This window comes from Tinamus guttatus, unplaced genomic scaffold (assembly GCF_059628265.1).
Source record: "Tinamus guttatus ecotype Peru unplaced genomic scaffold, ASM5962826v1 Tinamus_guttatus_pri_ptg000522l, whole genome shotgun sequence".
NCBI classification, from domain to species: Eukaryota; Metazoa; Chordata; class Aves; order Tinamiformes; family Tinamidae; genus Tinamus; species Tinamus guttatus.
The window spans coordinates 1,210,512-1,238,428 of NW_028289056.1; the positions used below are offsets into that span (position 1 = coordinate 1,210,512).

General features: G+C 51.2%; 1 protein-coding gene across 1 annotated transcript in view; it reads left to right on the forward strand.

Moving 5' to 3' along the window:
• The window catches only part of MDGA2 (MAM domain containing glycosylphosphatidylinositol anchor 2), a 259,777-nt gene that overhangs the window by 194,360 nt on the left and 37,500 nt on the right, over nt 1-27,917 (forward strand). The window contains exon 9 of the mRNA XM_088533798.1: nt 17,446-17,715. Coding sequence (XP_088389924.1) covers nt 17,446-17,715 — 270 coding nt within the window. The remainder of the gene's footprint in view (nt 1-17,445; nt 17,716-27,917) is intronic.

Here is a 27,917-nt window from a genome sequence, read left to right on the forward strand (position 1 = left end):
CTTGAGAGGTTTGACAGGCCAAGCTCCGTAACTCCGAGCGCAGAAAACTCCTGTTGTGCGGAGACACCTTTGTCAGGTGCTGTAGGACAGAGAACATCTCTGCACCTCAGAGCGTGGCCCCGTGCCCCTCGTTGTCGTGTGTCCCCCACGTCCTGCTGCTCGGCTGGCCCGTGACAACACGGTAGGAAACACCGGGGGGTGGCGCAGGCCGCGGTGCGGCCGCCTCTCCCCAGCCGCCTGTCTCGGACGCTGCCGGAGAAGGAAATTAGATTCTTTTGACATGATTTGCTGTTGACAAATCTCTGGTGACAGTTACTTATCTCAGTGTTATCTTCCAAGTGCTTGCAAATTATTTGGTTGTTTGTTTCGAGACGTTTCTGGGAATTGAAATTAAGCCGTGTGGGCAATAGCAGCCCTCTTCCCGCTCCTCGAGGTAGGTGCTGTGTTTGGCAGCACATGGATTTCTACGTTCCTTCTTTCTCCCCAGTTCAAAAGATTCTGGGGGTTCGTTTGGACTGATGTTTGTTTCATGCCCCTCCTGTGTGGGGAAAAAAAACGATACCTACACTTGGTATTTTTCTAAGTTGATTTCTCCCCACTGGTGCGAATTGTGTTTGACAGCTGAGAAGGGTCAGGCCTTTTAGAAAATCCTTCAAGCGCTTGGCTCTTGCGTGTCAAATATTGCTCGAATGACGTGGCTCTTCAACTCCGTCGAATAAATCCGTCTTTGTCATTGACCGCGGAGGGAATGCTGGCGTTGCATGAGGAAGATGGGAGCAGCCCACGGGCCGGGTTCCCGCTCGGCCTCGGGACGCTGCCCTGCGGAGCTGCCCCGCTCCAGGGCGCGTTGGCAGCACAGGGTGGTCCCAGGTACCGTATCCCGCATCCTGCAAATGGGGCTCCCTGCGAACAGCAGCAGAACGGCCACGGGCCTAACCAGGCGCTCGGAGAGGAGAGATCTCCAGCGCCGGCCTCTCAAAAGAGGCCGTTAATTGCAGCTCGCTTAGGAGGCTGCTCTCTCACTTATCCCTCCTGATCTGAGTCGCAGCCTTTTCTCTTAAATCGTGCACTGATTAAAATTCACTCGCGTCTCGCAGCGCCTGGACGGCCCCAGGTTTGAGCCTTGAGAATGTTAAACCCCCAAGTCATCGGGACTTGCGTCGCGGCTCCTGGAGACGCCGATGGGAGACGTTCCCAGCATGTCCCTCCTTGCTCCCGTCCGTCCCGCTGCTCGAGGCTCCTCACGAGGCTCCTCGGTATCTCCCGAGTGTGAGGGTCAGGCTGAGCGTGTGCCCAGTTAATTCTGCTTCCCTTCATTTGAGTCCTCAGTGTGACTATCTGAGCTGGAAATTCTGTCGAGGGCCGTGTTACCACTTACTGCCCACACCACAATTAGCCAACCAATTTCCTCTCCTAATTGCTCTTGTTGACGGCCCTTGAGAAGAAAGCAGCAGATTTTATTCTCAAATATCTTGGATGCTGGTGCTGGGTTTTGAATAGCAAGACTCAACATGAATGAGGCCACACTGGTGTGAGCTTTATTTATTGTACAGTTCCTGTTTGCAGTGTGGTTAGGAAAGCAAACTGTGTCCTGTTGGTAATGGATTAGAGGGGAGAGAAGACAGAAGTACTTTATAAAATGCTCAGATATCCCCAGAGGCCTCTTAAGTTCTGGATTTATCTGGTTCTAAATTTGCTCCTGAAGTTTTGTTTTTTTTTTTTTGTCTGCCCATTATTTAGTGCATCCACAATTGTCCTTTGGACCAGAAGATTTATGTCTGAAAAGAAGAAAATGATAGAAATCCTGAATGGAAAAAACATCCTGTTTAATTTAATATCATCAACCTCAAATGAGTATCCTAAGCCGCTTGCTGCTGCACTGGTGCATGCCTTTAGTCACAAAAGCTGGATTTCTAAGTGATGAACACAGCGTCGGCTCCATTGATTTTGGTGTTTTGCCCTTTTAAGCCAGAAGGGAATTTGGTGCTTTGTCAAAAGTTGAATTAATATTTGCTTTAGAAAAATTAATTTGAATCCTAGTTAGTCTTCTGCCTTGCATGTAAATTAGGCCAAGTATTACCAGACCTATGATTCTGTTTAAAATACTACTTGATTTCTTAATTTCTGATTTCATTAATTTGGGTGTGAGAGCCAGTTTGCTGTTGTGCTTAAATTTGACCACAATGAGTTTGTTGGTCAAAAAGCCACAGATGCAGAACGAGAAACAAAAGCGGTCGGATTTTCTCCTGCTTCTGCTCCCTGCAAGCAGGTCCCATCGCTTACGGGATGCGGGGGTCCTGGGAAGCTCGTTGGCCTTGTCCTTTGCAGGGATTCCCTTCCCTGCGATTCCCTTCCCTGCGATTCCCTTCCCTACGCCCGGTGTTGCGGAGCCCCGCGGAGCCAGGAGCAGGCAGTGACTCATGGAGCCTGATGCGTTTGTGTGTCTGCTCTCCTTTCAGCAAGACTAAGACCCTTCTGACTGCTAATATTCATCTCATCTCCTTGAGACACTCCCTCAAGCCCACAAGGATTTGATCTTGGAGCATCACACGAGTGTGCTGGAGCGCGTAGGAAGCATGTTGACATCCAGACATTGCAGAGGCAAGTTAGAGAAGAAACAGTCTTATTAAATGAGTTAGAGAAAAGAATAAGACCCTTTTTCCCTGGGTCGTGTCATCCACGCTGTGGTGGACAGTCCCATGAACAAATCTGTGCGTGTCCAGCATATCTCACTGATTCCTGCCCCTTCCTAGAGCTCAGGCAGCTTCGTTTCTGCAAATTGGTAATTAGGGGCTTGTCTTACCTTAGACAAACTGTGCAGGGTGGTTGCTGTGACAGACCTCATAATGTTCCGGCCCTTGGGATTCTACTTAGCCTGTGACCTGTCCTTCATAATGCCTCCTTGCAAAGAAATTTTTGTAGTTGTATGGTTTTTATACTTTTCCTAAAGGAGGAAATTAGCAGCTTATGGCTACTGCATGGGCCTTCTTGATTTTCTTTTTAAATCAAGAGGGGTTTCTTGGAAAAAAATTAGCCGTGGCCGGTGTGTAATCAGTTCCCATCAAACTGAAATCCAACAACGTATTCTTGCTGATTGCTTATAGCTAACAATCTGAGTCGTTCCCCATCAGCTCGTCAACTTCCAACAGAAGCTGAAGGAAAAGGAGGGTAAATGGCAACGTGGCTTTGCTGAGGAGGATCGTGCAAGAAAAGTGCATGATTTCACCTTGATAAAATAACTGCATTGTGAGGCAAGGAGACACAGTACATCCATTTGTATTAACTTTAAAACATTATGTTTTATGTATCTGGTTAGAAAAAAGACTTCACGCATCTACTGGGGAAGTGGCAGGTGAATAAGGCCATGGCTCGGAGCAGGGCACTGGTGTTGCTGGGAAGGAAGGAGCTGCTCAGGGAGCAGCCTTGGAGACTGTCGTGTTGCTGCGGCGTTGCTCGTGCCTTCCCGCGGCGGCTGGGCTCGACACGCGGCACAGGAGGGCTCCGTGATGCAGAAAAACTTGTCTTGGTCCATCTTGCCAAGGAAGGAGCGAGCGAGGCGGCCGCGCTGCGGTGTGCCCCGGGCTCGGCAGCGGTGCAGGGGACTTCGAGCTCCGGTGGACAGTGCTGGTACTAGAGCATGCAGAGGCAATTCAGCCATGAATTCATGTAGGCTGGCGATTAGAAGGGGATTTTGAATGATGACAGTGAGATTTACCAGCCGTGTTTTACAGCCCAGTTGACTCCAGCGGCTCGCAGAGGCCTCGGTCACGCGGGATGTTCCTCCAGGCTCGGATCCTTGCGTTCACGCGTGCAGCATCTGCTCGAGGCGGGTTGTGGAACACACGGGTGAGTGAGAGGAGCCACGGGAGCACCAGGGACCCGGGAGACGGGGAACACGTCAGAGAGCGACGCGGCTGCTGCGCCCGGCGGCCGCGCTCCTGCCGGGAATGCCGTCCCCTTCCCAGGAACCGGCCACGCCGCCGTTCCCGACGGGGGGAGTCAAATGCAGCGAGCACACCTAATGTGTCTTCACTTATCCGTAAGGCTTGCTTATATCATTTAAATAGGATAAAGACCTTTGATGAAAGCCCCTTCGCATCTTAGGATCAAGAAAGGTGACTTTTGCCCAGGTGTTTTTTTGGAAAGGTATCATAAGGCACACATGATGTTTCAATTAATGAGCATCTCCGATACTCTCCAATTTACCAAGATCATTCAGCAGCTCATCTGTCAGGTGCAATAACGTGTTTGAGCAGGGTGCAGTGCTATGGAGCGGAGCAAGCGCGCGCCAAGGAGCGCTGCAATTTGTTTCCCCTCTCATTGCAAATCCTGGAATATGGTATCTAATGCTCTTGCTGCCTGACTAATGCATCTCCAGCAGAAGAGAGGGACAAGCTTTGCTGAGCAGAGCAGCGGAAAAAGGAAAAGAAACCCAGGGCTGGCAGGACACGCGCTGAGATTTGTCACACCAGTGAGGTGGAATGAGCCCAAGCAGCAGCACTAACTGTGCAGAGCTCCCAAACACACGTTCCCGAGCCCTGGCGGAGTTGGGAGAGGAAATGAAAATAAAGAAAAACATATTTCTTCAATAACCTTGAAAATTCAATTTTGGAGATAAAGCGGAGCTTGATAAAATTGGTTGAGAACGTAGATGAACTAGAAGGAACAGCTGGAAGAAAGAGAATAGCAATATAGAGATTTACAGAAAACAAAAAGGCAATTAGGTGTAAAACATTGAAGAAAAAACAGTCTTGGAAGAAATAGCATAAAATTTTATGGAATCCTAGGGCAGGAAGATAACAATTAAATGCCAGGATTTATACCTTTCTGCATAAAATTGCTGGTCACAGAAGATAAATCTGGCTGCCCATAACAGCATCAGAAACAGAGGCTATATTCTTTATGCATGCATTTATTTATTTATGCATTTATTTATTTATTGGGAACTGAATCTGAATACAAATCCAGGCCCACATGTCACAAATAGAGCCTGTTTCACTTGACAGGCAGTGGCTTATTAGCAGCCTTCCCAGCGGGGATTCGGTTACTCGGAGTGATCAACGCCAGGAAAATGAGCCGGAGCCCTCGGACCCGGCTGGCTGTGGCATTATTGCCTTAATGCAGGCAATAAAAGCAGGGTCGCTTGCCCTCTGCCACGCTGAGGACGCTCTCACATGCTGGTTTTCCCTGCTTTGGCAGCTTCGTGACAGCTCGATGGTTTTTAGGGCTTTCGACTCCTTTAAAGCTGTGAAAAAGAATATAAAGATTAAGTAAGATTTTTAAAGGTTAAAAAAAAATCATTAAAGTGAGACCTTTCATCAGGTGCTTCATTTTGCTGAGTGACTAATTGCCCAGGGTAGGTTAATACTCTTTAAGAGGAGCTGACTCCTCCAACATCCCTCCTGCTGTTCCTACTCGTGCGAAATGCCTCGTTTCAGCTTGGAAAGCCCCGGGTTTGTGTCAGGAGGCAGAGGAGGTGGGTGATTCCGGAGGGCTCGGCGCGGCCCTGCTCCCTGGGTGCGGGTTGCTTCGTGTGGCAGCCGCTCCTCTTTGCTGGAGCTGCTGCATCCCCTTTGTGTCACCACGCTGACCTCCTGGACTCTGCCAGTGCTGCTGCTTTGGGAATGGCTCTGTCCCCGTTGGATGATCGTGGTTTGGGTGCCTTTCCCCTGCTGCTGTTGGAGCAATCGCAACACAGAAATAAGCCGTTTGCTGCAGGTGGGATTTCCCGTGCTGGGGGTGTTTGTGGCGGTCGCGTTGCTGATCCCTGTGGTGTTGGTCCCTCCCAACACCCGTGTGCGTGGCCGCAGCACGACGCGGTGCAGGGAGCCTCGCTCCCGTTGCGTGTTCCCTGCAGGACTGGCTGCCTCTCCTCGCTGATGGGTGTGCAGGTTCAGCACTGTGCAGCATGGGCCATGATTGCGTCTGCTTCGCTTTATTTTCCGGGAGCCTCACATTTCATTAGAGAGGGCAGCAAATACATTTTCTGCGGTACATGTTTTGTTTTGTTTTTAAATTGAATTATGATATGTTCGAGCTCACCAGCGGAGCTGTCATAGCCCCCAGCTCATTAGATGATCTAACAGGCCGTTTCCACAGAGCTGCCGTGTCAAAGCAAAGCCTATCAGCAGAGAAAAGTGTCACCAAAGCTTTAGAATCTGATTTTGCTGGGTTTGGCTTTGCTTTGGCTTTGTTTTCCTTTCTGTCCCCCTCCAAACCATGGGCTGATGATTAGGACATTTACTGCAATGTTAAAGGCTAATTTTAAGGTCCATGCTTTCCTTGGTGCAGAGGGAGGATTTAATCCCATGCAAACATGCTCATCCCTGGGCACCTTTCCCACGTGGTGTAATTAATAAGTTTATACAAGCTAGAGCAACTGCTTCTCGTTCTCTATCTCAATCCAGCAGCCTGATGAACCTGGGCTTTTGCAATCCTGGAGTAGCCTAAAAGCTGCTCTTCCAACGTGGGTCTCCTGATAAGATCCCTTTGAATGTGGAAAGAGCTACTCAAACCTTAATTACGGAGGGTGCAGACAAGCGAACAGAGTCTTCTAAGCCTAGATTTTCTGGAATGGCTGCCTAGATTTAACTGTAAAGACACATATAGGTATTGAAACACCCGCATAGATTAAGGGGCAGAAGCAGCTTTATTTGTTGGTTCTCATGACTCCATGAGTATTGAAAATTTTATTACCTTATACATGTTAAAAGGCCACTTTTTTCCTTTTTTTTTTTCGTTCTGGTGTATAGAACAAAGAGCAGCCTCAAACCACAAGCACCTTTTCTGGAAATGGAGCTGCTGCCTTCTAGGCAGACCCGTGAATCAGGTGCCCTCCCTGCCTTCCAGAGGCCTTGGCGGTGTTGGAAAGGGGCCATTCCCAGGTTTGCCGTGTCCGGAAGGCCGGGCAGCTGCCGAGCAGGGCTGCAAGGAGGAGCCAAGGGCAGCGGCTGCCCTGGGGCTCGGCCCCGCGTTGGCCTTGGGGAAGGATTTGCAGCCGGGAGCAGCGGCGCCGGCACCGCCAGGCTGCAGCCGGCACCGAGGGAGGCAGAGGACCTGCTGTCCCCCAAAAAAATCCTAAATATTGGTGCTCCCGTGAGGCTGGAACTGGAAATGCAACGCGCCTGAATTTCCTGAGCTAGGTTGGGCCTGAGCAAAACAAATAGTGAGTGGAAATTTAGACTAAATCTGCATGCCTACAGTAAGAACATGATTTTCCCTTTCCTCTTTTGCTAACACACTTGAAGCCTTCATTGGCAATCCCATTCCTTGCTCTGGCCAAGGATCTCCCCTCATTCACCTCACCCCCAGGAACCAGTGCAGTCAATAAAGCAGAAGGAGTAAAGGGGCTTTTCTACCCCTCCCTCTGAAGGCGTTTGACTGTAACAGCAAAAACCAGGTGTTGTAGCTCCCTAAATACCAAGCTGCGACGAGCATTCCTGTGCCGTGGAATATTTTATTATTTTGTGCAAAGTGGAGTTGCGCTGAGGGGAGAGATGGAGGGTGCTGGACAAGCCGTGCGCGAGGGGCAGCGTGTCCTGGAACAGCCAGACCCGTCGCCCCGCGAGCGCCATCGTCCCCTTTAAAGGACCTGGCTGCAACGAGCTGACTCTGAAAGTCGCAGGTAGAAAGTGCGTCTGCCTTGAGGAGGGAAGGGCTCTCCTTGGCCTCGCTCCTAAGACGCTTGGCTGCGGTTGGGTGTCTGCAGCGCCCAGCGGTGCAGTTCCAGCAGGAGCAGACCCCCATCTCCCCATGCACCGAGCTGCAGGCATCGTTTCACACCTACTGAATGCAGCACAACTATTTCAAACAGAATAAAACCTCAGAAGATGATCACTCTGCCTCAGCCGAGGGCGTCTTGTCCTGCTCTCGCTCCATCCGCTGGTGCCAGGGCCGGTAGGAGTGAGCTTATTCCCATCAAGAAATGTTGCTCTCAGCTACATACAAACTCTCTCCAACAAGACTCTTCTCTGATAAATTCTGCCGTTGCTTCTGTTCTCTGAGCTCTTTCCTTCTAATTTCTTGCCTAGTTTTTTTGTTTTGTGTTTTTTTTGCCCCTAACTTGCCGAGGTTGAGGCTTTGTAACCTGCGAGCGGTTTGTCTGCCAGCTCAGGGCCCGTCCCAGAGCCACAGAACGGCTGGGGTTGGCAGGGACCTCTAGGGATCCCCCAGTGCAGCCCCTGCTCCAGCAGGGACACCCAGAGCAGGGGCACAGGGCGGCATCCAGGCGGGTTGGAGATCTCCAGAGCCTCCCCAGCCTCCCTGGGCAGCCTGTGCCAATGGTCCCATCCACCCCTCTCATTCTCAGCAGCTCCAACAGTCTCCCAGGCCGAGCTGCCACCAGGGTTTAAATCCCTCTCGATTTAAACGCATTGACCTCTGTGCTTAGGAAACACAGCCAACTCACTCACCCTGGAGCAGCTGTGGCCTCTGCTGTCTGCTCCACCTTGCAGCCGCTGAAGGGGGTGCGAGCCCGGCCTGGCCCCGGGGTGTCACCATAATGTGGTTAATGCTGCAGCGTTGGCGCCCGAAATGGCCCAGGGGCTCCCGAGGACAGCGCTCGCCTTGACACAGAAATAAAGACATTTGTCTCTTTATTGGTGGCTCTCTGCTGCAGATCAACACACAAAAGCCCATTTAATTTGAAAGCGACCTTGTTCGTCAGGGAAATAAAATACGTAGGCAAGAAAAGTGATACCTGATTCCAACCAAATAAAGGTTGGCTGCAAACACTGTCCAGAGCAGCAGTAAAAAAAGTTGTTTTAAGTCCATGCATTTGTTTTATGTTCAGATTTCTATATTTTCTGTTCTGCCCAGCACATCTGATCCTCCCATGCCCAGGTGAAAAACCCTTTTTATTGCAGAGCCCTGTGCAGAAATCTTCCCCCGCGGTGGTTACGGCTGTTCCCTGCTCTCCTCCCGCTCGTCCGTCCTGCAGCTCCTCGCGCTGCCGGCTCTCTGGGATTCATTGCTGGTGGGAGCTGGGTTTCTCCGCCCCTTCCTGGCGTCCCTGGCAGATGCAGAGGCCCTGGCATGGTGATGTACCCAAGCGGGTGACAGAGTGAGCGGCAGCTCTTTGCGCGATGCCCTTGGCCAAAGCCGCCGAGGCCGTCCCGCGTTGGGCCGCGTTGGGTCATGTTGGGCCGCGTTGGGCCGTGTTGGGCCACGTTGGTCCGTGTTGGGCCGCGTTGGGTCATGTTGGGCCGCGTTGGGTCATGTTGGGCCGCATTGGGTCATGTTGGGCCGCGTTGGGCCGCTTTGGGCCGTGTTGTGTTGGGTTGAGGCAGCACTAGGGCTGCTGCTGGGCTCCCCCGCCGGGCGCTGGCACCCACGGCTCGAGCTGGAGGAGCCGCAGAGCCACCACGGTGCTGACATGGGAGCTCACGCAGGGAGCGAGAGGCCCCGCGGGCGGCTGGCCTGGGTGGCACGGCCTGTTCATACCCATGATCTCCGGCAATAACTTGGTCTGATCCTGATACAAACAGGGAGCCCACGGCTTCCTGTCATTAGTGCACATTCACTTCTTTTAGTAGGCTTAATTTTAGAATACTCATCTTGTATCTTGAATTTGCCCATATAGCACATCTCACCTCTTCTCTCCTGTTCCACCTTTCCCTCCTCCGTGTTCCCGAGCCCTGGTAGCGCCTGCACAGCCTGCACATGTGCATGGGGAGGGGAATCGAGTCCCTTCTTGTCATCCTTGCTTTGAGAACTCGGCCAGCTCTCACCTGCTGTCCCGGAAAGCCTTTTCCCCAGCCAGCAGCCAGCACACGTGCGCGATCCCGGGTTCCCTCCCGCAGGATTTGCGGGTTGCGGGGAGCTGCCTCGCGGCTCCAGCGGCTGGACCGCGCGGGGCATCGCGCTGCGGGCGCCTCCGCGTCCTTCATCTCCGCGCTGTCAATATTAGCTGATGTCTTCGTGATTAACTTCAGCCAAGGCTTCATTGCCTCGTCATTAATCATGCCCACATCTGTCAGAGAGGCCATTAGAAAGAACCCAGCGCAGCTATTTTTAAACACCGTTTAATTTTCATCCAGGCATTGCATTTTAATTCTTGTAATGTATCTTCACAATGATAAAAATATGCATATCTTGGTTCACTTGGCCAAAGCACAAGTGAAAACGCGTTGCTGCTGCTTGGCTTTCTGGGGGGATCGGATCCCAAAGACCCCGTGTTTATGGCTACATACGTGTGCGACGTGGAAAGGAATCACTTCACAGGTAGAATTACTGCCCTGGGCAAGTCTAATTTGTTGGAAATTAAGCATAAGTGGTTGATTCTGGCTGGTACATGACATAAATTACCAGTAAATTGCTCTGTAAGATTTCATTATAAAGTACATGCTGCTGTGAATGATTGGCTGCTTTAGTCTTGAACTTTGTGTGCTGGTGCTTGAAGGACAGTGATGGAACTTAACTTTTGTTTAAAGTTGAAAAAATATAAAATTGATGCTATTTACTTGTCTCATTTTGGCCTTTCAAATTTTCTTTCGTTTACATTTATCCAAAAGCAAAGCACAAAGCACTTTCCAAATTGCAGTTGTTGAAATGTGTTGAAATCTTGCCTTACTGCTGCATAGTATTTTTAGGAGATGCAAATCCAAATTACAGATTCATGGCACTTTCCCTCAGCTGGTGGAAAGCGCTGGAGTGCTGCTGGCTTTATCTAAGCAAAAGCAATGCTCACACGGAGCTCCTGGGAGAACAGTAGTTCTGAAAAGTGATGATGTCTCCAACGGGAAGAATTTATATTCATAGGCTGTTAAGGCTGGAGAAGAACCTTATCACCATCTGCATAAAATTTCACTTGGCAAATCTTGTTTTAAATGCTGTTCCACTGGGCTCCATCAAATAATTCCGCAGCTCATGGGGGCCACTAAAATTGGGAGCCCTGACCATCATCCTAACTTCAGGAGCCCAACCATCCTTCTGGCATCTGAGCACAGAAAAATCCAGGCAATTTCCTGTTTTGGGGCCTTATCCGAATTACAGGAGTTGTTTTTCCTGGCCTGTTCTTTGGCTGTTTCTTTTTTGGGCCAGATGGTGAGGAGGAACTCAAGGGTGAAACAGAGCCACAGTCATCTCTCTGTTCACAGGAGTTACACTGGGCCGTAATATTCTGGGGTCCAGTCTGGAAAATTAACTTCCATTCTGAAAATTAAGTGTTTGTTTAACTGGATAGCCAAAAGCAAAAAACTCACAAAAAAAAAAAAAAAAAAAAGCTGGTGTTAAATATTTCAGTGGAACTGGTATTAGTCTTTTCAAGAAAGTTGGACGGTGTAGAGACCGTGCTTGGATCACGGAAGGATGTGTTAAAGCTTCTTTCACCAGGTGGAATTCCTGCATTGCAATGAAAGATGAGGAATTTTTCATTAAAGGAGTAATTCCTGGAAGCACTGTAATATTTAACAGTGAAATACTTAGAAGTTGTAGTTATTTTCCAGATGACTATTGAGGAGACAATTATTTTCTGTAAATTAATGGTCTCTGTTCAGTCTCAAATTAATGGTTTTTACATTAACTGCTTGAATGATATTTTACCTTCTCTCTTAGAAAGGCATGCAGAAATTAGGAGGATTTAAGCCTCTACGTTTTAGAAAACATTGCCTGCTCTTTCCTTTAGTTCTTTTATATTTGTGTGCGTTTGGTTTATTTGCTTGTCAGTTTTCATCTTAAATAATTCTGGAAGAGCAGTATTACACCGTGGTGTGTCCAGGAGCTACAAAAGTAGATCATGGAGAAGGAAACCCGCACGTTTCCTCACTTTGTGGGGTTTGCTGCAAGGAGCGCTCGTCCTTCAGCCCCGAGGGCCGGCCTGCAGGATCCGCAGGGACGAGGATGCAGGGATGCAGCCTTGGGACGGGGTTCCTTTGTAGGCTTCACGTCCAGGTGCTCTCCGAGCGGGTCAGGCTTTGGGAGCCAGCTCCAGGGAGAATCCATACATGCCTGAAAACTTTCCCACCGGAGCAGGGTTTCAAACGGGCTTCCTGGGATTGGACATGTCTCCAGGGCAGTTTTTCCCAGCCTGTGCATCCGTTTCCTAACCAGGTCGCCTGGGGCACGTGTGACACACGGGGCTCTGCCGCATCCGCCGCTTGTGCATCGCGGAGCTGTGGTGGGATTGCAGTGTCTTTTATGGATCCATAAAACACCCTGAGACCGAGTGCATGGCGAGCAAAACTAAACACAGCTTAGACCGACCTGCAAAGTTGGCAGGTTTTGTGCGTGCAGTAAATCCCCGGCTTTGAGAGGCTTGAGAGCGAGTGCAGAGTTTTCCCACATCCCGCATCATCCGCTGCGTCGCCGGGAAGCGGCGGCTGCGCAATGGGGTCCTCTCCAGACGTGGTCCTTGCTTCTGCCACAGGACCATGAGCTGCTCGGGCCCTTCGCCCGTGCCTGGAGCTCTGCAGCACAAGGGTTAGAAGGCAGGTTCTTGTTTAAATTTTGAGCTGACTTGCCATAAAAAGTAATTTCCTTCCATGACGTAGCCATTCCTGCAGGCAGAAGCAGGTCGAGGGAGGGGATCCTGCCCCTCTGCTCAGCCCTGGTGAGGCCACATCTGGAGTATTGTGTCCAGTTCTGGGCTCCACAGGACAAGAGGGATGTGGAGCTGCTGGAGAGAGTCCAGCGCAGGGCCACGAGGATGATGAGGGGCCTGGAACATCTGCCCTATGAGGAGAGGCTGAGGGAGCTGGACCTGTTCAGCTGGAGAAGAGAAGGCTGAGAGGGGACCTGAGCAGTGTCTAGAAGTACCTCAAGGGAGGCAGTGAGGAGGATGGGGCCGGCCTCTTTTCACTGGTGGCCACTGATAGAACTAGAGGAAACGGCCGGAAACTGAAACACCAAAAGTTCCCCAGGAACTTAAGGAAAAATTCCTTCCCAGTGAGGGTGCCAGAGCCCTGGAACAGGCTGCCCAGAGAGGTTGTGGAGTCTCCTTCTCTGGAGATCTTCAAACCCGCTTGGACGCAGTCCTGTGCCACGTGCTCTAGGTGACCCTGCGTGTGCAGGGGTTGGACTAGGTGACCTCGAGAGGTCCCTGCCAACCTTGAGCATTCTGTGATTCTGAGACACCCCTTGGCCATGCCCGGGGATGGTGGCCCGGCTGCAGCCCATCGGACGTCCTCAGCAGAGCCAGGTAGTGCTGAAAGGTGTCACAGCTTCGTGGCCCTGAAAGCAGCTCATCGTTATTCAACAGTCACATTCTAGCTAGAGGTATCCGAATAAAGCAAATAATGATTTGGAGATACGTGGGTAGATTAATATTGCAGCTTAACTCCATTTTAAGGGTTTTTAACTCCAAGCTTTTTTCTTGTTTGTTCATTTGAATATTTTTCACTTGCAAAAGTTTCATGCATTCCATCACAAATATTGAATCTTGTAAAACTCGGAGCTGCTTCGTGATGCTCACTGCTTGTTGGACATTTTCAGAACATTTATCATCTTGTCAAGGAGCCAAAACAAGACAGTCATCAGCCAGGAAGATCCCTGCAAGTGTCTGCAGTGAGAAGCTGCGATTTGATTCCAGAAATTCAAATTTATCACATGCTTGAGAATAAGGACTGGGCTCCCATGGCACTTAAGACCTTCTGCAACCCACCCGCAAACACACTGGCTCTTGGAGACGGTGCAAAAAAAACGTGTTGAACTCCAGCAAACTGCAAGATCTGTCTAACTTGAAACTTGACCGTGTTAGGCTTGAGCTTTAGATTAGCTGCCAAGACCCAAAGGCAGAGCTCTGCCTTCCCCTGGGTTTCCAAACCCGCACGTTGCGAGTTGTAACCCCTTGTTGGTTGTCTTGTTATTGGCTCTCCGGCTCCCCGGTAGCACAAAGGGCATAAAAGCCTCACTTTCCATGCAAATATCTGCTTGTGAGTTAGGAAATAGCATAGTTGTGCTGGAGGAGCAGCAGTCAGATGCCTCCTCCAGGCACGTGGCTGGACGTGGGGATGACACATGAAGTTTAGCACTGCCTTTGCTGGCCCATTTGATCTTGTTGCATCACTGGGGACATGAACCTGGCCATAAAAATGAGTTTTTATTTGCTCAATCCTTTGTGCACAGGTAGGGTAGGCAAATCCCTGTGCAAGCACTAAGGTGCTTGGGAAGACCTGGGTTGATTTTGGATTGCAGGGCCCGTTTGTGAAGGCACGGGCAGCACTGCTTTTCTATTTCAATTTACTCCTAGCGGTGCAAATAATTTCCAGATATCACATTTTCATTTCAGCAAAATAAATCCATTACCCGAGGTTGTAATATCCATCTCCTGGCTTCGGCTGGGAAATTACTGCTGTCGTGTTCATGGAGATCCCCAGTGTGGCATGGACACGTTTCTGCAATGCCCCGGCCACCTTGCGTGGTGTGTCCTGGCCCAGGGTGACCCGAGGGTTCCCCGCGTGCTCCGAAGGGCGGCCGGTCCCTTTGCGTTTGGGGGTTGAGGACACAGCAGGCGCTTGGGGGCCAGCACGGCACGGCCTGGCCCCCTTCCCCACAGGGGCATCTTCCTCCCCCTCTTTTGCCCAACTTTGGAGCATCTTTAAGATCTCATTTTCCTGAGAAAACAGAGCCCATGATTTAGCTCTTCCTTTATCGAGGTAGGTCTATGATTTATTTCTTCCTTTATCCAAGTAGGTATGGACTTGCTTTCCTTTGCTCTGCGTGGGAAGCAAGGGAATATGTATACATAAATATGTATTTTTCAATATATTCTCTGACACTAAACTCCACATTCATAAGCTTTAAACTGTAGAGCTATATATTACCATATTTTTTTTTCCAAAATGTGTGCATATTTGATTTGGATTTATCTAGGAAAAGACAACTTTCTGCTTTTGAATGAGTTACCCGCTTTAGCAGCCGCTTGGGATACGTAGGCTCCACTGGATGAGACTTTGTTAGTAACCAGGTTTTACCTTTCCCTTTGCAACCGATGAAGCGGGTGGTTTTTCTCCCCGATTTACGCAATATTGCGGTGTTCTTCTGCAGCTCTTCCTAGCCTGCCCCAAGTTTACATCCCTTTGGGAGCCCACACATCCTGCCTTCAAAACCGGGAATTGCAGGAGTGGAAGTTGCCTGTTCGAGCCCCTCGCTGCAGGGACGGAGGTGCCGGGCGCGTTTTTAGTGCAAAGCCATTCCTTGTCACGGAGCGTGTCCGCGCTGCCTTCCCCGGGCAATGCCTGCTCCTTGCACGTTGCCAAGGAACATCCAGGTGCTCATCCGGGCCACCAGGAATGGTTATTGCAATGGGAGACACGGAGCAACCTGCTGCTGCCACCGATGTGACGAGGGGAAAGCCGGTCCCACCTCGTGTGTCCTGTCCCACCTCCCTCCTAAGCAAATGAAATGGCTTCATCTAGGAGATAAACTGGAGAGCCCAAGCAGCTGGTGAAGTCTCTGCCCAATCCCCCATGTGGTGTGTTTGCTCCCTAAGAAATCTTGGCATGTAGACCCGGACACGATCCACCCCACGGAGAGCAGCTGCCTGGTAAAGCAAACACAGACACGGGCTGTCACTGCTCTGAAGGGCTGCGAGGCCTTCATTCCCCAGTTTAGAATCCTTAAGACTGGTACTTAGGCTAAAAAAATCATTAAACATTAATATAAAGCCTTCTTTAACTTCAGACTGTTTACTTTCCAAAGATTATTGTTTAAGAGAATGAAGTGTACTCCCTTTGCGGCTTTTCCATATATTTTTCAAAAAGTAATACTGGAATTATGAAAGATAGGAATAACTGCAGCAAAGTAAATTAAATCAAATTGCTGAAGCCTTCGGGAAGAGCTGATGCAAATGAGTCAAGCACATATAAGTGCTAAACAGGCAGCGAGCCAGTCTGCTTCGGAGCATCCAGACGATGCCTGGACGCCACCGGCGTCTGCAGGCTCTGAAGTCACTATCTGGTAAAAACATGAAAGGTAAAAATAAGCTGTTAGCTCTGGCTGTAGCCATAAGTTGTAGTTTTTACCATACTTTCCCTTCTCTATTAAACTTGTAAACGTATAATGGGTAAATGAGCAACCAACCTTAATTTCGTTTTCTGTCACTGGACATCATCACAGCACAAATGGAGTAAATCTGTATTTTAAAAACTATTTTGACCTTAAAGGGAGAGGAAACTGTAATTTAAAAAAAAAAAGTATTAACAATGCTAAATTCTCTTATAAATACATAAATCAGGGGAAAAAAAGAAATGAAGTTTTTATACGGAGAATAAAGTTAACCATTTAGAGCTGGAGAGACCTGAGTACCAAGGTACAGGATGAAGGTCTTTAAAACCTCAGCCGCCATGGAGAGGTGAGCAGGATATTGGTGTTTGCTCTTTTTTCCAAAGCTAAAAATGGGGAATCGATGGAAACAGCAGGACAAGCCGAAGGAGATAACATAATTGCAAAGCGTAGCCAAGTATTGGATGTTCCAACATTAAATAGTTTTCCAGAATGATAAGACACAATGATCTGTTAATGCTAACCTGAGCTGGGCTCCAAAATTGATGCAAATGGTGGCCAGTTTTAAAAGAACGTGTTGGTGGGACACACAAAATGGGCCTGCGAGAGCAGCAGGACCCTCGCGTGGCCGCGGGGGCTGCGCTGAGCGCGAGCAGCTCGGGCCGCCGCAGGGACCGGGCCGGTTTCGCAGGCACTGGTCCCATTTTGGGGTGTTTTATTCAGTCCCGTGGCACAACGCGCAGTCGCACTCCCGTGAATGTTCTGATAGCCCCAAACTGGGGGACGTTAGAGTGAAACGGAGGCCGGTGGCACTGGGGGTTCGGGTTGCTGCTCTCTCCTTCACAGCTGTCAAGGCGCCCGCTAAGGACGTGGCCGGGGCGCTGGACGAGGCCGCGGGATGTTGGTCTGTGCAGAGGCTCAGGCTGGGGTCAATGGGCTCATCGCCGTCCCCATGGCCTGTCAGCAGCGACAGGAGAGCTCTGCAGCGTCACGGGGTGAATATCCCGGCACGGCGGTGTCTGGCACCGCTGCTCGAGGCACCGCTCGGCGGGACCCTCGGGACAAGGTGCCCTTGGGCAGGTGGAGGCTGGAGCCTCCCGCTCGTGGAGGCCCAACCCGGGCTCTGCAGAGCTCCTTGCAGGGGGTGAATTTCTCTATTTTATGCCTGCAAAACAGCCTGTTTAATAGGATGCAAAGACTTCCCATCTCCTTCTGGCACAGGCGGCTTCCAGACTTCCTTCTTTCTAGTGATCTTAAAAACAGATGAGTGTTTTAAGGAGCCAAAACGCCTTGTCGCTCTTCGGCGTCTAGCTGCGAGCGTCTCCATGGTTCTCTCGCCTGTTACCCGGTGTAAACAGTGGGGCTGATCAGAGCCGGGTGCTGGTGTCTCTCAGTCCGGTTGCCCTTCTCTGTCGCGGCGATGGAGCCACCGCAGGGCCGAGGGGAAGGGCTGGGGTGGCGGGGGACGCGGGCGGCCGGGCTCACGCGGCTTTGTGCTCCCCGCAGACCCGCCGGCCGTGGAGCCCGCCTTCCTGGAGATCCGGCAGGGCCAGGGCCGCAGCGTCACCATGGGCTGCCGCGTGCTGCGCGCCTACCCCACGCGCGTGCTCACCTACGAGTGGCGCCTGGGCGGCAAGCTGCTGCGCACGGGCCAGTTCGACGTGCAGGACTCCACCGAGTTCACCGTGGGCAGCCTCTCCCGCGACAGCTACGGCCTCTACAACTGCAACATCATCAACGAGGCGGGCGCCGGCCGCTGCAGCTTCCTCGTGACAGGTAGGCCCCGCGCGGCGGGAGGGGACCGCGCTCCCCGCGCGTGTCCTCGGGACGGGCTTCGCCACCCGTGGCGTGGTTCGTGTCCAGGGAGGCTGTGGAGGCTCCTTCCCTGGAGATCTTCCCATCCCGCCTGGATGCCGCCCTGTGCCCCTGCTCTGGGTGTCCCTGCTGGAGCAGGGGTTGGACTGGGTGATCCCTAGAGGTCCCTTCCAGCCTCAACCATTCTGGGGAACTTAAGGAAAAACATATTAGCAGTGAGGGTGACGGATCATGGGAACAGGCTGCCCAGAGAGGTTGTGGAGTCTCCTTCTCTGGAGATCTCCAAGGGCCGCCTGGACGCAGCCCTGTGCCACATGCTCTGGGTGACCCTGCGTGTGCAGGGGTTGGACTGGATGATCCCCACAGGTCCCGTCCAACGTTAAGGATTCTATGATTCATGTCACATGCTTCACAGCTTGTCTTCTGGCTTCTGGCTGGACCTGAAAGATCTTTTCCAACCACAATGAGTCTATGATTCTATGAACGTTAAACTGGGGTTTTAGAGATGCAAGTCCTGATTCTCCTTCTCTGGGACGCTGGTTAGCACCGCCTGGGGATTCGGTAGCCATGGGGACAGGGCAGCCCGTGCCCGTTGGGGTCCCCTCAACAGCCCATGCGTGAGGATCAGGGTCTCCCTCGAGCTCAGAGCCCAGGCGAGTGTCCCCAAGGGAGGACACCTCCAGCAATCCATCCCTGTGCCAGGCAGAGGGCTGAGTGTTTGGGAACGTGTGAAAGAGCTGGCCAGAAGGAAACATCTCCCAGGGCACTTGGGGTGTGTTTACCCCTTGTTAACTTGCATGGCCTTGGCTATGAGCAGATCTCAATGCTCTTTTGAGGTTTCTGGCAACTTTCAGCTCCCCAGACTCTGCTTTTGGTTTGGAAAATGGGTATTATTATTATTGCTAATGGCATCAAGGGCACTGATCAGTGCAGAGCTTTTGCCCTACCAGTGGAAGTGTGAAGCACCTCTGTTAGTGCTCCCTTGGCTTGCTGTCCAAGCAGAGCCCCATGGCCCCTGTCCCGGGCAGGACGTGGAGCCGAGCGGAGCCTCCTCGGCTTTGTCCAAGGGACTTCTGAGCCCGGGATGCACCAAACAAACCATTTTGACTCATCTCCCCGGCGTTTTTCAACAAAACTCGGCTTTATCAGAAAACCGTTGTCCTGCCCGAATGCGGATCCTTCTTTACCTCTTTTGGAAGATGTTGATGGGCATCTCCTTCCCCGCGGCCGCAGCAGGGATAGCAGCTGGCCATGCAAACGGGGGAGAGGGGGATACCCCAAGGAGCAGTGGCTCTAGTCCCTCTGAAGCGTCATCAAGCCTCAGGATGACATTTTGTACCTGTCTGAGCACCCGCTCCTGCAGCTTTGGGAGTTCAGTCCAAAATGTGGCTCTGAAGGAAACAAGAGAAAAAGTCCTTTTCCTCAAATGAATAAATGCAGTTCAATTTACTGTTCATCACTCTTTGGACCCAAGACTGCGGAAAGCTATTCTAAGGCAATTATTTTGCCAAGATTGGGACAATTTGAGTGGGTTTCTGTGATTTATTACCATGCCAAAGCAAGGCACATAACTGAAAATTAGTACTCGAATGGCTTTATGATATACTCTGTCTCTCAGCTCAGCTCATTTTTAGTCTATGCCATTATGTGAATTCGTGCTGTGCGGTTGCATAAAGACCCTGAAATTAAGACTTTTGGCTATGAGTTTGGTGCTCCCCTTAGTCCTTTCAGGTTAAAACCAATATTCTCATATTTCCCAAGCATGTGCTCTGACACACCTAGCAGGAACCGCTCCCAGCGAGGATCCGGCACCGGGATGCGTTTGGTGCCGGGCTACGGATGCAGGTAAAGAACTGGCGAATGCAAAAAAAAACCATGACAGGATGGAAAGGACACCTTCATTTCACCAGGAACATGAATGCAAAAAGTAGGTCACCTCTTAAATAAAAACGCTCACCGGGAGGAGGAACATCCGCGGCAGGAATGCGGCCGTGGCCGAGTGCTCTTCCTGCAGCGGAACAATGGGAATCGGCGGCCCCTTTCACTCCGCTTTATTTCCAGTTTTCATCGAGCAGCAGAGTGCTGCAATGCTTACGTTGCAAGGTCTGCAGAGAAACATTGGTATGCTAAGAGAAAGCTTTTTTGGTCTGGGCCTAAAAGCAGCCGGTATGAAAAGATTTACACCGGCGCTAGAATTTGCAAAATCCGTTTTATCGCACTTACATTTTGAGATGCAAGTGAAATAAATCACACGTGGAAATGGATGATTGATTTATATCAGGTATGCCACCAATCGGAGGCAAATTTAACCTGCTAGTGTCTTAAAAATAAATAAGACCCTGTAAGCAAAATTGTGGGAAAGCAAATGGAGTTCATCACGGCTCTTAAATCTCTGTATTTTTTTTTCCTGAGGTTGACAGTGCACGTCAGAGCCAAAGAGTGATGGAAAGTAATGTTCAGGCAGTGTCTCGCTAAAACCCTGCCAAGGCTGGGAGAAAATTGGGAAAAAAATCCTGAAATGCAGCGAATGCCATGAACGGCGCTGCCTCCTCCTGCACGGACACCGGGGCGCGTGGGGGGACAGGGAGCGTGGCAAGAGGAGAGGCTCTGGGGCAAGAGCAAGATAATCAGAGCAATTTGTCTGTTTTTCTATTTTTTTTTGTATATTCCTAATTTGTGAACAATAATTTTGCAGCTCTAATGAATCCTTAAGGAGAGATTTTTCTATGTCCTGTATTATCCAGTGACCAGTAGAGCCAGTTCAGATCTCCCATATGTTGTGCTTACAGAGTATTCTCTTTTTTTCTGAGTACAGAAATTCACGGAACAGCGAATAGATGCCTTTAAAAATAAATCCGAGGGCTATTTGATTTATTCCTGTTGGAATAATTTTATGGAGCATTAGAAGTTCAGAGAGAGTAAAATATTCGGAGCAAAAGCCTTTTTCCTCTGTCAAAAGCAATCAGAATGGAAGCAGAATATTTTCGGGTGAGAGGCGGCAGGAATTGTGGCCTCGTCAGTCCCGTTTTCCTGCGGTTGCATCCGGGATGTCTGGTCCCTTCTCCACGGAGCCGGGGCCGTTCTGTGTCCCTTCGGGATGCTGCTCCTACCCTGTGTCCCTTCGGGATGCTGCTCCTGCCCTGTGTCCCTTGGGATGCTGCTCCTGCCCTGTGTCCCTTCGGGATGCTGCTCCTGCCCTGTGTCCTTCGGGATGCTGCTCCGGGAGCCGTCGCGGTGTGCAGACGCTCCGGGATGTCCCCTTGGCCTTCGGAGCGGCTCTGCTACATCGGCCCCGCTCCCAAAGGCGGTTTGGGGTGTTCTGCGTTGTTCTGGTCCCGTTTTCCCCCTTCTCCATGAAACGTTGCATTAATTATTGAGCTGCTCTTTCGTTATTTATTGCAGCGGCGACGCTGAGCCGAGCGGCTCCCACCCGCAGGGCTCAGCCTCGGAGTCCCCGCTCCTTCCAAAGAGGAGGAAAAGCCTCTTCCAGGCCAGGGGGACGGAGCGCTGGGGCAGGCTGCCCGGGAAGCTCGTGCTGCCCTTTCTGTGGGTGATTCCAGCCTTTCTTTCCCATTTTTTGGTCATTTCATCATCCCGGTGCAGGGGTTGCCCGTGCAGCGGCCTCAGGGCCGGGCGGCCGCAGTCCCGGGCCAGCCTGGTGGTGCACAAGGAGCAGCGTCCGTTGGGCTTTCCTCTCCCCAGCAGGAATCCAGAGCACATTCCTTTTGCTCTTTGGCTTTAGGGAAATTCACTATTGGAGAAGAGTAAGCAGGGTAGGTCAAGAAAAGTATTCCAGCAACTCCAGACTCCAAACCCCCTCTACAGTCGCCTCCATAAAACTCCATAAAAAGTTTATGGTTGCACCATAAACTGCTCAATTAGCTCCTTCCCACCTGCTAATTAGCCCCTTCCTACCTGCTCTGCATTTTGAGCTACACCGAGCATTCCCCCCGTCCTCTGTTTTGTCTTGTTCAAGTTTTAAACAAATTATTTATCACGTATTGTTAGAACTTGCTATTATTGTGTTTTGTTGTTACCTATCCTGTTATACCCCACGGAAGGGATCGTTTCCGATCATCACCCTGGACTCGTGGGCAGCTGTTACCGAGCAGGTAAAAGCCGTTGAATCCGTGGGCAGTGACGGAGGGGCAGTTTTGACACGGGCCGGTGTCCCCCACGGTTCGGCCAACGGGGACAGCACTGAACACACCACCCGCCCGCCCAGCTACAAACCAGGCGTTTGTGCCCCTCTCTCACTGTGCTGGTTTCTCAAACTCCTGAACCGAATGCAATTCGGTTTAACCAGCTGCGCCCCGTGCTGCCGGCTCACGTCGAGCAACTGATGCTGTTTTGCTGCGACGTCTTAATTTGCGATCAAGTTTCGCCTGCATTCAGCGGGGCCGGCTCTTTCAGAAAGCTAAATTTAAAAGAAATCAAATCTAATTAAAAAACCCCCAAAAGAGCCAGCAGATTTCGGGGGGACTCTCGCGGTGGCGTCGCTCCGGGCTCCGCTTCCCTTCTCACTAGGGGCGGATGTGTTTTCGGGACGAGCCCCTGGAGCCGGGAGCAGAGTGCAGGGTTGGGGTCCCTCTGTGCAGCCCCCTCCCCAGGACGGGACGTTTAAAAGGGCCTGGGGTATCTGGGACATGTTTTTAAGATAAACTTACCTTAAACACCGAAAAAAGACCAAAAATATATATTTTTTGTTTTTGTAGAAACCATCCAAATCTGCGCATGGCACACAGCAGAAACTCTTTTTTTAACAGAATTGGGAAGAAGCAGAGGCCTTTGCAGATTCAGTCAGGGAGGTTAAACCATTTAAAATGTAATGTATTTTTTGAAAAATTGCTTAGTTCAAAGAAAACCTAATCAAACATCAAAACAGCTTCTTTATTGCAGTAAAACATAAAGGTTTTTCCCTCAGCTGCAGAATTCATGTTTGCACTGATCTAAATAATTAATGTGAATCCAGAAATGAGGTCCCATTAAATCCGTTAGCGCAGGATTAGTTTTTCCCCTCCATCGATTCCGTAGCCAGAGGGAAGCTCTGGCCCCGCCGTGACGGGGCCGTCTGGGCTCCAGGGTCTCTTCTCCCCTGTCCTTTCCCCACAGCGCCATGGCCCCATGCCAATGCAGCCAGGACATTTCTTTTATTTTATTTTTTTTTAAGATCCAAGCTAAGCATTTCTGTTTGGAAGACCAAACCCAGTGGTAAGGATACCGGCCGTAAATGCTGAAGACTTTTTTTCCTTTTTATCGCACTCCAAACCTGCTGATGGACAGAAATGTCCCTGTGTAAGAGGATAGCTCAGCAGAGAGGAACTTCTGGAGCATTAGGGAAGAACAGACAAAACATCATCAAACCTGAGCGTGTGCCAGCCAGGGGAGTCCTGTGGCCACTGTCCCTCTCCATCAGACTGTCCCTTAGCAGAAGGCAGTGGCAATTTCTGTGTGAAGGTGCCTGGAATCATCTCGCTCTGCAGGGAGCACCTGGCAGGGTCCAGGGTTTGAGTGTAGCAAGGAGCTGCCCTAAACCCTCTTCACGCTGAGTTTTGCAGGGAGAAGCTGAGAATTCTGGGCTCAGCTGGAGGGCAGGTGCTGGTTTCCCAGCCCGGAATGACCGAATCTCTTCTGGGTCGGAACACAGTTTTGCACACTGGGCCCAGGAGCAGCAAGGGCACAAGCAGGTAAGAGAAAAGAAGGGGCAGAGGGAGGGAAGGAGCTGGAGGTTCACAGTGTAAAATCCCATCTGAAACCACGCGGCACCTTTGGCTGATTTCTAATCGGCTGCTGGTTTCTGTCCTGCACATTGGCTGCGGGACGGAGCCCTCGCTGCACGTGTGGCTGGAGCACAGCGAGCCTCAGCAGAGCCCCGGCTGGGTTATTTTGTGCATGCAGAAGTCGCTGGCTCCTGAGTTTGGTATCCGCTTCGAGAACACCCCCAGGCTGGAGCTGGCTGCGGGTTTTGTGCCGTTGCCAGCGCGGAGCGGAGCCGAGGAGGGAAGCAGCGTGTCCATGGGCCGGGGCGCAGAGCGGGGAGCGCCTGCGGGGAGCTCCAGTGTCTCCCCTCCCTTAACCTGCTCTCTCGTGTGCGGCTTTTCTTCATCTCGGAGCCCCGTGGCTCTATTTGACCTCATGTGCTGCAATGAATTTGTTTCTTGTGGAGTGCGTTTTGTGAGAGCTCCTTCAGCAGGTCGAGGGAGGGGATCCTGCCCCTCTGCTCAGCCCTGGTGAGGCCACATCTGGAGTATTGTGTCCAGTTCTGGGCTCCACAGGACAAGAGGGATGTGGAGCTGCTGGAGAGAGTCCAGCGCAGGGCCACAAGGATGATCAGGGCCTGGAACATCTGCCCTGTGAGGAGAGGCTGAGGGAGCTGGGCCTGTTCAGCTGGAGAAGAGAAGGCTGAGAGGGGACCTGAGCAGTGTCTAGAAGTACCTCAAGGGAGGCAGTGAGGAGGACGGGGCCGGCCTCTTTTCACTGGTGGCCACCGACAGAACTAGAGGAAACGGCCACAAACTGAAGCACCAAAAGTTCCACAGGAACTTAAGGAAAAATTTCTTCCCAGTGAGGGTGCCAGAGCCCTGGAACAGGCTGCCCAGAGAGGTTGTGGAGTCTCCTTCTCTGGAGATCTTCAAACCCGCTTGGACGCAGTCCTGTGCCACGTGCTCTAGGTGACCCTGCGTGTGCAGGGGTTGGACTAGATGTTCTCCAGAGGTCCCTGCCAACCTTGAGCATGCTGTGAGTCTGTGATTCTATGAAAGGTCCCACCAAGTGGCGGGACCGGCTGCAGCTACAGAGCTTGGGCCATCGGGTGGAACGTGGGGGTTTGCTTCCCTTTCCCTGTATCCCAGCACTGGGCATCTGAGGGAAGGAGTGCCCAGGGGTTCGGTATTCCTGGTGCTGATAGGGAGAGGTCTCAGCTCCGGGATCAGGCCGGAGAGCCTGGATGGAGCTTCAGCTTCCTTGGCACCTCTGTGCTACAAGGTCTAATATGAAGACAGCTTATAGAGTGATTTAAATTATTGTTGGAGCGAATTTATTTCTCTATGAAGATGTGCATACAAACTGCCTGTAAATCCTCCCTGTCTGCAGCGCTGTTTCTCTGGGGAAGATTTGATTACAAGCTGGCTATAAGTTATTAGCTTTCCAGTAAGTCTAAATGAATGTTACAGGCTATAAACCGGCTATATAAGTTACAGTCTCTCATGCAACACTTAATGATGGCTGTGGTAACGTTTATATCTTTCCCAAGGACGGGAAAAATTTTCTTACTGAGTCACTGTAATAGCCCGAAATCCCGATTTCATGTCTGAAGTCAAATGGGGAGTAGGTTTTTATTCCCTCTCCCCTTCTTCTCTGTATATGTGGTGTCATTTGTGCTGTTTCAGTACTAGGCAGTGTCGTGCTTGCATCTGCCACCCCCGTCTTGCAGCAGTAGTTTTGCTGCAGTGTCCCCGGCTGCATGGAGAGCTCCGATGTATTCCCAGACCCTGCAAACAGGCACTTAGGCTCTAGGGGAGCCATGTGTTTGCCTTTATTGCTTTCCTTTATTCAGGAACGCATGCAAGAGTGACAGGGCAAAACCCCTTTTCTCTGCTTGTTTCTGTATTGCGCACAAGTTTTCCAACCTAGGGATGGTCATGGTTAGGTGGGAACTTCAGGAGGTAAAAACCAGCCCAAGACCATGTGTCATCCACAGACTTGCTTGCGTGGTCCTAACATTTCTCCTGGATTATCTCCATCGCTTCAACTATTTTTTAAGCTGTCTGTTGGACACAGCTGGTATTTGTTTTAATTAAAGCCCCTGGAGATGCTAACAGTGCTGGTGAGCCCCGAACGTCTCCCGAAAGGCGCCCAGGCAGAAAGGCAAAGCTGGTGCGTTCGTCACGGGCCGCCGGTGCTGTCCCTGCCCGTCACTCGTTAGGAGGAAATCGGAGCTCATTAATTCCCTCCTGGGGGACGGGAGGGACCCGCTGCTCCCAGCGCCAGGCTGCTGCCGTGGTGCCTCCTGGATCCTGCCTGCACGGGGAAGGGGCAGCTCCAAGGCCTTGTGCTTTTTCTTTTTTTTTCTTTTTAAATGCATTTGCCACCAGCATCTCTTTGGGTGTAGATGGGCACATACACAAGAGGTGCAGGGCACGTATGTGTGTGTGCAAAATGCTCTGTGCCATGACAAGGTGCCAGGCGTGGGAGCTTGCAGAGAGCTCTCCAGGAAGGGGCAGGGAGATTGGTGAGCTCGAGACCACCCAGACCTGCATTTCCGAAGCGCATTTCTGCTTCTTTACCCTCAAAATATCATCCTGCGGCTCATGCTTTAACTGGAGCAGCTTGAACGAAAATCCAGGCGTGTTTTGCCGCTTGGTGCGTGAGCTGGGAACGGCCCTGGGGCTCTGTCCCGGCGGGAGGCGCCGGGGCCGCGCGGGCTCTGCCGCGCGCAGCCAGCAGGTGTCACGGTCGGATGTCGGCGCCGGAGCCGCCGGAGGAGCCGCGCGAGCCCCGCGGAGCAGCGGAATTCAGGCTTGGAATTGGGCTCCAGACAGCGCCGGTGCCTGGAATCGCTCTTTGGGAGGAGCTGGTGGAGGCCACGTAGCACCAGTCTGAGTTATGGCCAGGCAGGGTCTGGAAAGCCCCGCACAGCCTACATGCACCAGGGAGTTGCACAGCTTGAGACGTTTAAGGCTCAACAGAAAGTTCCTAAAGGAAACTATAACCCAGTCTAAGTGGCATGAGGATGATGCTGTTCATAAGCTGGGAAAGAGGGAATTGCTGGCTGCATAGCCGGAGGGGGATACCAAAGAAATAAGCCGAGCTTTTTATTTCAGTTAGAGGTAACCCGTGTGAAGAAAGAGACTTCTGTGAGGTCTTGATATGAAGCGGGCAGCATGTGAAATGCGGAGTGGCAGAAGGGAACGTCAGAGGGGCCTCTTGGAGCCTCTAAGTTGTATCAAAGAGCAAAGGACCCTCGGAGAGCCAGGAGAGACTTGGTGTGAGAAGCAGACCAAGCTCTCAAGAGGAAGAGAGGAAGCTTATTTCATTAAAGCTCTTATGAAAGTCAAGGAGAACAGGCATGGAAGTCTGGGTCTGCTCCTTGAATAGGAGGAGTTTTCAATGGGATCAAGGCAATAAGAAAATGTGCTCGCTTCTAAAAGCAGTTTGGGCCAAAAAAAAACAGTCTTAGGCTTTTCTAGATGCTGAAATGGAATCCTGGTACCCCCGAAATGCTACGAACGGGCCCCCTGCTCGGCTACGCTCCAGACCGCGCGGAGCTCCGCGGTGGCACGGCGGGTTCTGGAAGCGCCCGCGCGCCCCGCTTGCTTTACCCAGCCCTGAGCTGGTGTTTCCATGAGCTCCCGGCAGCCAACGGGACATTCAGGTGGAAGGTTGGGGCAGGATTGGGTTGGGGTGGTGGGAGGACCAGGAGGGAGAGGAAAGACCCGTGCTTCCCTTCACGTGAGCGAACAGGGAATAGCAAGTGCTTTCTCTCCCTGGAAATCATTCATAAAGCGTATATATCCTGTGATAAAATAGAGCAGAGTAGCAGGTAGCATTTCTCATAAATTCTGTATCTCCTGGTATTTTACACAGTTAAATATATGTTTTGTTTATGTTTTCTACCCATTACGCATTTTAAAGGCAGAAAGTCTGGAGCTGGGTTTGACCAAACAGGAAGCATTTGTAAATCTCTGGGTTCATTTCATTTTTTCCCTAAGCGTCCATGGCTGCATTATAGAGTGCAAGGCACCCCAGGCATCGCTTACATCCTGACGTGCTCCCTCTGCAGAGCCGCTGTTCCCGCTCTCGGATCCTGCGGGAGGAGCCGGCACCAGCCCCAGGGAGGGAATGAGGCAGCTCCCTCCGTTGCCTGCACTCGAAATCAGTGGGTTGTGTTCGCACTCGTAATTTAAATTTGCAAGGCGACCTGATTCTTTCGTTACTTTGGAAACCATGTATTGGCAACAGGCTTGAAACAATTTCCTAAACCTTTTTCTTTCTAAGTTTCTAAGTGAGAACCTACAAAGAACTGCGGGAAGGTTTCAGTGAGTGGTAGAGGTGTTTCCCCGTTGTGCACCAAATCAGGACCTGCTTTAGCCAAGTTCCAGCGCGTTTCTTCTCAGGACGATAGCTCGGCATTCCCTGGAATCCCACGGGCTGCAGCGAGGTGT